This window comes from Brassica napus, unplaced genomic scaffold (genome assembly GCF_020379485.1).
Source record: "Brassica napus cultivar Da-Ae unplaced genomic scaffold, Da-Ae ScsIHWf_1216;HRSCAF=1740, whole genome shotgun sequence".
Classification (NCBI taxonomy): Eukaryota; Viridiplantae; Streptophyta; class Magnoliopsida; order Brassicales; family Brassicaceae; genus Brassica; species Brassica napus.
This window is the reverse complement of record NW_026014637.1, coordinates 171,669-182,770: the sequence shown is the minus strand read 5'-3', so window position 1 is coordinate 182,770 and position 11,102 is coordinate 171,669. Positions and strand designations below refer to the sequence as shown.

Sequence of the window (11,102 nt, the reverse complement as noted above, 5' to 3'; positions counted from 1 at the left end):
TTAATTCCTTTCTTCAAAACAAACTCCGATCTGAAAAAGCCCAGATCGACGACAATGCTTTGTCTGACACCAATGATTATTTGAATGAAGGAACGAACTGTTCCGATCCCTACTCTGTGCTTAATGTCGATAGCTTTACCCAAGCTTATGACACTGCTGCAAAATCACGTACCGGAAGAGAGAGATTCAATATCAAACAAGCTCTTACTGGCAACCGTAAGACAAAATCGGAGTTTTACGGGAAAATAAATATGGTTTACGGAGAATTAATGGACAAAGCAGATTCTTTGAGAGAACTAATCTGAAAATTAGAAGGTCAAGTAGCTGAGATTGCAACTGCCATAAAAAGAGATGCCGGATGTCTTCCCGGGAGAACTGATTTAAACCCGAGACGTCAAGTCAGTGCCGTAATGTTGCGCAGCGGGAAAAACCTCGCAGCAGATACGAGGAATAACACAGATGTTGGAAAACCTGACGACACTAACAAGACCGGAAAAAGCAACTCTCATCCTATTCTTCTTAACGATCTTGACCCAAATCCATCTCAAGAGAACCGGAAAACCACCGCTGAAAAAGCTAAGGAAAAGGCAATAGACTTAGAATTAGAAGAAGATACGGAGATTGAGGACGAAATCGATCGACAGTACGGGACTAACGTCGATTGACCTGAAAGACCTATCATCGATCGACAACCTGGAAAACCCGTCGATCGACGGTCTACTCAACCCGAACCCATAATTGAAAGAGTCTATAGAACTTTACCCCCTTTTCCTCCCAAAACGCAAACTAAGAAATCATTAGAGAACGTGATCTGCAAGAAAGCCTTAGATAGGATTTCTGTTGAGATGTCTCTTAGTGATGCTATAAAGATAGCACCTTCGATTAAGAAGTATATAAAGGACATGACATCTCCAAACTACCCAATTGCAGAACATAGCGTGATGATGATTTCAGAAGAAGTAAGTGCTATGATTAAAGGAGAAACTCCAACAAAGAGACCAGATCCTGGTAATTTCGTCCTAGATTGTAAAACAGAAAACACGCGTTTTCCTAGATCATTATGTGACCTCGGCTCTAGCGTGAACCTTATGCCTTACTCTGTTGCTGTAACTTTAGGATATAAAGAGTTTATGCCACCTCCGATCATCCTTGTTTAGCTGATAGATCTATCAGGGTACCCGAAGGAATTCTCGAAGATGTTCCCATAAAGATTAATGATTGCATCGTGCCTACGGATTTTGTTGTGATAAAATATAGACAAGAACCTAAAGACCCCCTCATTCTGGGTCGGCCATTCCTAGCTACAGCTGGAGCAATCGATGACGTCAAAGAAGGACGAATTAATTTAAACATAGGGGATATCTCGATGACTTTTGATATGGAAAAACTGATTAAGCGACCCCTAATAGATGACCAGGCCTTCTACGTGGAAAAAGTTTCTGAGGATGAAAAAGACTCTTTCATAAAAATGTGTTCAGACAACCCCATAGAAGACACCCTCAACCACGTGGAAAATGAAATTTTCAGAATATCAGATAGGACATACGATTACATGCGACTAATGGACGCTAGCATCGAAGTTGCAAACATAGAAGAAAATGACGACTCAGAAGTTGTCATCGATCGATACCTTCAAGATACCGTCGATCGACAACCTCCCTCGCAATCAAATTGGTCTAAAGATAAAGCACCAAAGGTAGAATTAAAACCTCTAACCAGCGGTCTTAAGTACGCTTACCTTTATGACCAGTCCTACCCTGTTATTGTCAACGCCAATCTCACTAGTGGAGAACTTGCTTTATTGCTAAATAAATTGCACAAGTACAGGAAAGCAATCGGATATTCTCTCGATGACATTCCTGGAATCTCTCCCGATCTTTGCATGAATCGAATCAACTTGGAAGATGACGCTAAAACATCAATAGAGCAGCAAAGGAGATTAAATCCGAATCTAAAGGAAGTAGTCAAAAAGGAAATTATAAAACTCCTTGATGCTGGAGTTATTTACCCTATTTCGGATAGCAAATGGGTAAGCCCCGTACATGTTGTACCCAAAAAGGGAGGTATCACTGTAGTAAAGAATGAAAAGGAAGAACTCATTCCGACTCGTACCGTTACTGGTCATCGGATGTGTATTGATTATAGAAAATTGAATGCCGCTACTAGGAAAGACCATTTTCCCCTTTCCTTTATTGATCAAATGCTGGAGAGATTAGCTAATCACCAGTATTACTGTTTTCTTGATGGATATTCTGGATTTTTTTCAAATTCCTATACACCCGGATGATCAAGAAAAGACAACGTTTACATGCCCCTATGGAACTTTCGCATATCGCAGAATGCCATTTGGTCTTTGTAACGCCGCCGCCACTTTCCAACGTTGCATGATGTCAATCTTTACGGATATGATCGAGGACTTAATGGAAGTATTCATGGATGACTTTTCAGTCTACGGATCAGATTTTAAGAGTTGCCTCGATAATTTATGCAACGTATTGGAAAGATGCGAAGAAAAGAACCTTGTCCTAAACTGGAAAAATGCCATTTCATGGTTAACGATGGAATAGTGTTAGGACATAAGGTTTCCGCAGCTGGTATAGAGGTAGATAGAGCTAAGATTGAAGTACTGACCAGTTTACCTCCACCCAAAACTGTTAAAGACGTGCGAAGTTTTCTCGGACACGCCGGATTTTACAAGAGATTTATTCTGGACTTCAGCAAAATCGCTAGACCTCTAAATAACCTGTTATGCAAGGATATTCAATTCGATTTTACCCCTGAATGCATGAAAGCTTTTGAAAATTTAAAGAAATCTCTTATCACTGCCCCGTCGTACAAGCCCCCGACTGGAATCTTCCTTTCGAAATCATGTGCGATGCGAGCGATTTCGCAATTGGAGCAGTTTTAGGCCAAAGGAAGGACAAAAAACTACACGCCATTTACTACGCCAGCCGCACGCTTGATGAAGCGCAACGGAATTACGCAACAACAGAAAAAGAACTATTAGCTGTAGTTTACGCTTTTGAAAAATTCCGTCAATACTTGATTGGCTCACGAGTAATAGTTCACACTGATCACACTGCCATCAAATATTTAATGCAAAAGAAAGATGCTAAACCTCGACTCATACGCTGGATTCTACTACTCCAAGAGTTTGACATTGAGATTAAGGATAAGAGAGGAGTAGATAATGGAGTCGCTGACCATCTTTCCCGGATCAGAATAGAGGATGATGTCCCTATAGACGATTTCTTCCCCACAGAGAATGTTGCACACATAGATACATCTTTCGTCGGTCAAATATCTCTCACATCTGAAGATCTATCGATCAATGAGAGAGATGGCATATCGGTCGATCTACGTAGTGATACATCGATCGATGACGAAAATGATTTAACTTCTCAACTCTCCAATAACCAAGATCACGAACCCTCATCTATTAAAATCAATTTCAATTTACAAGTTAATGTTTCCGGTGATGAGATTAATCTTACACCTGAAGAATTATCACAACGGGAGGTAGACGCGATTGGTAGAAACTCGAATAACCGACCCTGGTATGCCGACATAGTTAACTATTTGGCAGCTGAGGTTGAGCCAGACGAACTCAAGGGATATATGAGGAAGAAATTTTTCAGAGAAGTAAGACGCTATCATTGGGATGAACCTTACCTCTATAAGCATTGTTCTGATGGCATATACAGACGATGCGTATCCGAAGCTGAAATTCTGGACATTATTTACCAATGTCACGGAGCTGATTATGCAGGACATTTCGCTACCTTTAAAACGGTTTCGAAAATCCTCCAGGCAAGATTTTGGTGGCCGACCACTTTTCACGATGTCCACGCATTTATAACCCAATGTGACAGATGCCAAAGACGTGGAAAAATCAGCAAAAGACACGAAATGGAACAGAAGTTAATTCTGGAAGTTGAAGTCTTTGATTGCTGGGGTATCGATTTTATGGGATCCTTCCCGTCTTCATATGGAAACAAATATATACTAGTCGCTGTAGACTACGTATCCAAATGGGTCGAAGCAGTAGCTTCTCCTACCAATGACGCATATGTGGTTATTAAACTCTTCAAGAGTATAATCTTTCCAAGATTTGGAGTTCCAAGAGTAGTCATTAGTGACGGTGGAACTCATTTCATTAACAAAATCTTTGATAGATTGCTTAAAAAGGATGGTGTTCATCATAGAGTAGCCACACCTTACCACCCACAAACCAGTGGACAAGTAGAAGTCTCTAACCGGCAAATTAAGGAAATCTTAGAGAAAACCGTAGGAACCTCCAGAAAAGATTGGTCTAGGAAACTAGATAATGCACTTTGGGCCTACAGGACCGCCTACAAAACGCCGTTAGGAACAACACCATTCCACCTCCTTTATGGCAAATCATGTCATTTACCAGTCGAACTCGAACACAAAGCAGCTTGGGCTACCAAACTTTTGAACTTTGATATCAAACCAGCTGCAGAAAGGAGACTCATCCAGCTTAACGAGCTTGATGAAATCAGACATTTAGCTTTCAAAAATTCAAAAATTTATAAAGAAAGGACTAAAGCTTATCACGATAAAAAGATCATATCCCGGCACTTTGAACCGGATAATCAAGTCCTCCTTTATAACTCTAGGTTAACTTTATTTTCTGGAAAGCTAAAATCCCGTTGGTCTGGACCCTTCATTGTAACAAACGTTTAACCCTCCGGAGCTATCACCTTACAAAATGATAAAGGCCAGGAAATTTACAGTGAACAGCCAACGAGTTAAGCATTATTGGGCAAAACCACCAGCAAAAGCGCCCATGATGCTGTATGAACCTGATAATTAGTTTAATCAGGAAGTCGAGCTAAAGACTTAAAAATTAAGCGCTGAATGGGAGGCAACCCATTTTATTTCTACAATTAAAAAAAAAAAAAATATATATATATATATATATATATATATATATATATATATATATATATATATATCTAATAGTAATTTTTATATTTAATAGTAATTTCCATATTTCTTCTTACTATTAGCATTATTTAGGAGATTTAGAAATTAAGATTTGTCTTTGAAAAGGACATCGATCGACGAGGCATCACCGCCATCGATCGATGCCGGCATATCGACGGTTAAAACCCTTATTTCATTCGATATCAGTCCGTTCCTCTTCCTCATTCCCAACCGAAACCGAAAACAAAAACAACCATTTTCTCTCTCATTTCTTGACGGATTTCGTCCGTTTTTCGCCCTAATCTACTCGATTTTTCACTCTGTAACTGTTAAATCCACTCTCGAAACCAGCCTTAAGGTATGAACTCGCAATTTTCAATTTTTCAAAACATTAGGGTTTTCGTTTTGAGTTGGACTAGAACGCTTGATTTGGTGTGATTGAGAGAAGTTTTTGTAGTTCATATTGCTTATCTAGAGTTCGGTTTGTGATTTCTATGTCTTTTAATTCTTATAAACGCGATTTAGAATTGAGTGATGTTGCAGGTTTCGTGATGCGACATCGGTCGATACGAACTCGTTAGCATCGACCGATGCTCTCTTGTTCGATTGTTCCGACTCGACAATATCGATCGATGTTCAGTATAACCCATCAATCGATTTACCTTTTATCGACAATACTAACTTTCTTTTATTCTTGGTTTCAGATGAGCAATTCAGAGACAAATACACGAAACAGAGAAATCAGGTCGAAAAGGAGATTCGACGAGACCAGCAGCTCTACCAACCCACAGCGCCCTCCATGGCCTCGCACCAAAACACACCCTTCAATGTCTCGGGCTATGATGATCCTAGAGCAGCGATCAACAGCAACGAGTGTTGCCACCGTCCCCTGTCCAACAACTGGGACAACTTCGACAGCCTCTTCTACAATGCTTGGCTGGGAGTCTCTATCGAGCCCACCAAATTCCTCGACCGACGCATCCTAAAGAATCTCGGGATCGAGAGAAATGTTCACGACATGATCACACAGCTCGGACTCGGCACCATGCCCTCTCACACTTACGACCTCTACCCCGATCTTGTCCGCCAATTCATGGCCACTGTCGAGGTCGCCTACAGGACTTCATCAGCGAGGGTAGCGGGAGATGGTACTTTGACCTTCTTCGCCAGAGGGACACGCTACAGGATCACTATCACCGAGCTCTGCCGCATCTACGGTTTCTCGGAGAGCGTCGCCTCCTACACGATCCCACCATTTTGACACCTTGCGAGATTCTGGGACATCGTCGGCACATGAGTTTGGGACACAAACAGGGCCGTGCTATCAGACATCCGCCATCCTGCACTTCGCTACTTCCTACGGCTCCTTGCAAACACACTGGTTTGCAAGATGGAGCCCAACAAGGTCAGGATAAAGGAGCTCACATTACTTTTCTGTGCAGTGAATGGCGTGGTGGATATGGTTGAGTTGGATGAGGACGGCGAAGTGAACCCGCCAAACCTCGGAGCTGTCTTTGCCACGCACTTGGTGGAGTTGAAGAAGAAGCCTTTCAACAGCAGGGGTAAGAAGAAGGAGACAGTTGGGAGTCTTCTGACCCTGATTTTCCAGTACCTCGGCATCCGCCTCGACCCTCGCTCTGCCGACCGCGATCACCCCTTCCTCGACGAGCAGCACTTGGTGCACTCGCTATGGCTCGAGGAAGGGAAACTTTGGCGTTTCAGGATCCGCGGTGAGCATCGCCTTCTACCCCTACCGGACAGAAGGATCACTGATTTCGGGAACAGTGTGGAGCAGCTTCGATGCATGCCAGACAAGGCATTTCTCCGCAACCCCCAGAACATGTCACGCCGACCTCCCATCATTCGCCGTACCAGAGCTCAGGACGCACAAACACCGCCTCTCCCCGACTTCCCGAACATACCAGACATCCCCATGCACGACCAGGGAGACTTTCAGATGTTCGTGGTGGACGCTCTTCAGGCCATCTGGGCTAGAGTGTCTTGTCGGAGCAGGAGAGCTATAGGAGCGCAGGCACCAGCACCAGCACCAGCATGCTGGGACCCTTCCCCGGAGGACGATGAGGCGACTGACGAGGACACCGACTAGTCCTCATATCTCTATCTCTTATCCTCCTATTATGAACTTGTCTTTTTATTTTCTGAACTTGTAGGATTTATGTTTTTATAGTTATATCTTATGTTTGGGAATGTTTATTATTTCTTATGCTTGGTTGTCTAACAGAGCTGACATTAGGCAGGGACTTTGAGTTCACCACCGCATGTCAAGACGCTCCTAGCGTCCTTAGCTCGGATTTTGGCCATCCGCATGCGGTAACACACGGGAGATCAGCTTCCGTCCCATATCCTCGAGAGGATGGGGGGACGACGATTTGTGACACCCAGGCAGACGTGCCCTCAGCCAGAACGCTTGGGGCGCAACTTGCGTTCAAAGACTCGATGGTTCACGGGATTCTGCAATTCACACCAAGTATCGCATTTCGCTACGTTCTTCATCGATGCGAGAGACGAGATATCCGTTGCCGAGAGTCGTTTTAGACTTTATATTGCAGCACTGCTTCCATAAAAACACCGTCTCCGGGTTGGCGAAAGCAGGCTGTTTAGTTGCATTTTCCTTGACACTTTTCGTGCCGGGGTTTGGTGATATCCGGAAGCTATGCGTACGATTCGACCAAAACTGAAGTCTTGGGCATGGATTAACGTATAACCACGGAATCGGCAGGCACAGTAAGAAACCGGCCTACCGAGAGTGATGTTTCATCGTTCTCAGGTCGTTCTGTTTCCAGGGTACGACAATAATCCTTCCGCAGGTTCATCTACGGAAACCTTGTTACGACTTCTCCTTCCTCTAAATGATAAGGTTTAGTGGACTTCTCGCGACGTCGCAGACGGCGAACCACCCACGTCGCCGCGTGCGTCCCAGAACATCTAAGCGCATCACAAACCTGTTATTGCCTCAAACTTCCTTGGCCTAAACGGCCATAGTCCCTCTAAGAAGCCGACCGTGAAGGGATGCCTCCACGTAGCTAGTTAGCAGGCTGAGGTCTCGTTCGTTAATGGAATTAACCAGACAAATCGCTCCACCAACTAAGAACGGCCATGCACCACCACCAATAGAATCAAGAAAGAGCTCTCACTCCGTCAATCCTTACTATGTCTGGACCTGGTAAGTTTCCCCGTGTTGAGTCAAATTAAGCCGCAGGCTCCACTCATGGTGGTGCCCTTCCGTCAATTCCTTTAAGTTTCAGCCTTGCGACCATACTCCCCCCGGAACCCAAAAACTTTAATTTCTCATAAGGTGCCAGCAGAGTCTTAAAAGCAACATCCGCTGATCCCTGGTCGGCATCGTTTATGGTTGAGACTAGGACTGTATCTGATCGTCTTCGAGCCCCCAACTTTCGTTCTTGATTAATGAAAACATCCTTGGTGTTATAAATCATGAGTGGACTGCTATTAACCAAGACAAGAAGAGAAGGCCCATCAGGCACCGACCAAGCCCAGCCGTGGCCGCGTCCGGAGGAGAGAGAGTCGGCCACTCTTTGGCCGACTATAGGATTAGGATGTTTTCCTTTTATCTTCATCTTTATCTTTAGTAGTTTTCCTGTTTCCTCTTTGATTAGGATTTGTACTCTTTCCTTTTATCCTTATCTTGTAACCCCTACATAAAGGGAACTTATATTCAGAAATAAGAGACACTATTTCCCCATTCTTTTACAACACTTTATCAGCACGATAGCCTCTAAAACCTTGAGACAAAATAGAAACCTAAAAGCATAAAACCGGCGACTCATCTTAAACCCTAGAGACGTTCTTCGTCCGTTCTAAAAACCTAGACGTCCTCAACTCTCGAACATCCTCAGCTCAGTACGAGTCCTCAGCTCACACCCGAGAAAGCACACGTCCGTCCGAGACACATCGCACCCGAGACAAGCTCGCGTCCGTCCTCAGCTCGCGTCCGTCCTCAGCTCGCGTCTGACCCCGTTCGCGACCCGATAGGAGACAGCAAGCGTTCATCCGTCTCAGCTCGAAGTTTTATCCGTTCTTTGGTTGTCCGGTTCTAAACCCCTACAAACAAAGGTATACCGTGATCTGAGAACCTAGATAGAACAAAACCCTAATCCATTATTATGGAAACTTTGTTCTTGATGAAACCCTAGAAACTACACAATTAAAATCTACAAATCTCATAACTAGTAACAAGATTGATTCCACTAGAACATGATTGATTGTTTTGATTGTCTTGATCTGAATTTGAGAAACCCTAATGTTGGAATCGAAAACCCTAGATCTAAAAGCTAGAATCCAATTTTAGATTGTTCTTGCTTGATTGAATTTTGATAAATCTGAGGTTTAGGATGGTTAGATTGATTGAAATAATCTGATCTAGAATTTAAATCCTAAAGGCCTTGAAACCTTAATCTAAGATTGCTAGAGTTTATATCAAAACCCTAGTTCTATAAAAGTATTAACGGATTGATTAAGGTTGTTTACATGAATCTGAATATAAAATTGCATTAGTACTGTTTTAAAATATCGACCAGCATGTAGATCACACAAACTTAAGATTGTTTGCATTAGTAGACCTACATGGCCGTGTGGCCTTATGTTTGATAGCACCATGGTCGATTAGAATTGATTAATTTTCATGAATGCATAAGACTTGTTGTGGCCGAGCTTGTTGATTATCTTCGGCCACATGATCACATTGTGAACCTAAAATTTCGAATGATAATGTGATTCATATGTCGAAAATAGCAAACAGAGACTATGCAGCCCTTAATCTCTTTGGAGATAACTACTTGCAGTGGGAGCTAGATACAAAGATCAGCTTAAGGTCAAAGGGACTTGGTGATACTATCACCAAGGACAACAATGAGAATGATAAGAATAGATACAGGGCTATAAGTTTTATACGCCATCATCTCATTGAACGTCTAAAAGATCAGTACATGACAATAGAAAATCCACTAGACCTTTGGAATGCTTTACAGCATAGATATGATCACCAGAAAATGGTGTTACTTCCAAAGGCTAGAGATGACTGGAAGAATCTCAGATTCTTAGATTTTAAGTCAGTGGATGAGTACAATTCATCCTTGTTTAAGACAGTCTCGAAGCTAAGGCTTTGTGGTGAAGAAGTAACTGAGGAAGAGTTACTTGAGAAGACATACACTACGTTCCATGCATCGAACATGATACTGCAACAGCAGTACAGAGTGAAAGGCTTCACCACATATACCGATCTAATCTCGTGCCTACTACTGGCCGAGGCAAACAATGAGCTCCTGATGAAGAACAGTGAAGCTAGACCTGTTGGAACAGCAGCATTGCCAGAAGCCCATGAGGTTGAAAAGAAAGATCCCAATGAGTGCAACTACGTCCAGAATGATAAGAGATCACACGGCAAAGGCCGAGGTGGATACAAGAGGTGTGGCCGTGACAACTACTCGAACGGCCGAGACAACTACTCGACCAGCTGGAAAGGAAACCACAATAACAGTGGTCGTGGTTCCAACTATGGGCGTGGCCGAGGCAGTTATGGCCGAGGTCGAGGCGGCATATCCAAACCGTCTTACTCGCCCAAATCTGTTTGTCACAGATGTGGGATGGACATCCATTGGGCCAAGAATTGTAGAATTCCTAAGCACTTATGTGAACTCTATCAAGAGAGTCTCAAGAACAAGAACCCGGAGGCTCACATGGTTCATGATTCCGGATATGATGCTGATGATGATTCCGACTTTTCTAATGATGACCTAATGGATTTTGAGACTTCTGATTGTCTAAAATACTAGATTTCGACATAATTTGTCTTATTGCTTTATGATTGCTTTGGTGTTTTTATTTTTATTGATTGGTGTTCTGACTTTTATAATAAGAAAGTTTTAAAGTTTTATAAGGTCTCTGAGATTAGAAATCTTATTACTTATAGAATGAAAGATGAAATGAGTATACTCGTGGTGGATAGTGGCACAAGTCACACAATACTTAGAGACAAAAGATACTTCATGAATCTCAAAATACAAAGTGCAAATGTACACACCATTGCAGGTGTAGCCAGCCTGATTGAAGGTCACGGCCAGGCTTATGTATTGATGCCTAAGGGCACTCATCTAGAGATCAAAACCGCCTTG

The 11,102-nt window shown here is 42.9% G+C and overlaps 1 protein-coding gene and 1 non-coding gene across 2 annotated transcripts; one reads left to right on the top strand and one right to left on the bottom strand.

Moving 5' to 3' along the window:
• Positions 1–7,343: 7,343 nt before the first annotated feature.
• LOC125596505 lies at positions 7,344–7,499 on the bottom strand. Its single transcript, XR_007331103.1, has one exon. It is a non-coding gene; the product is annotated as a 5.8S ribosomal RNA (ribosomal RNA).
• A 2,481-nt stretch (positions 7,500–9,980) lies between these two features.
• Positions 9,981–10,763, top strand: LOC125596450. Its single transcript, XM_048771590.1, has 2 exons — positions 9,981–10,556; positions 10,647–10,763. The coding sequence occupies exons 1-2, from the start codon at positions 9,981–9,983 to the stop codon at positions 10,761–10,763; spliced, it is 693 nt and encodes a 230-aa protein (XP_048627547.1).
• Positions 10,764–11,102: the final 339 nt, after the last annotated feature.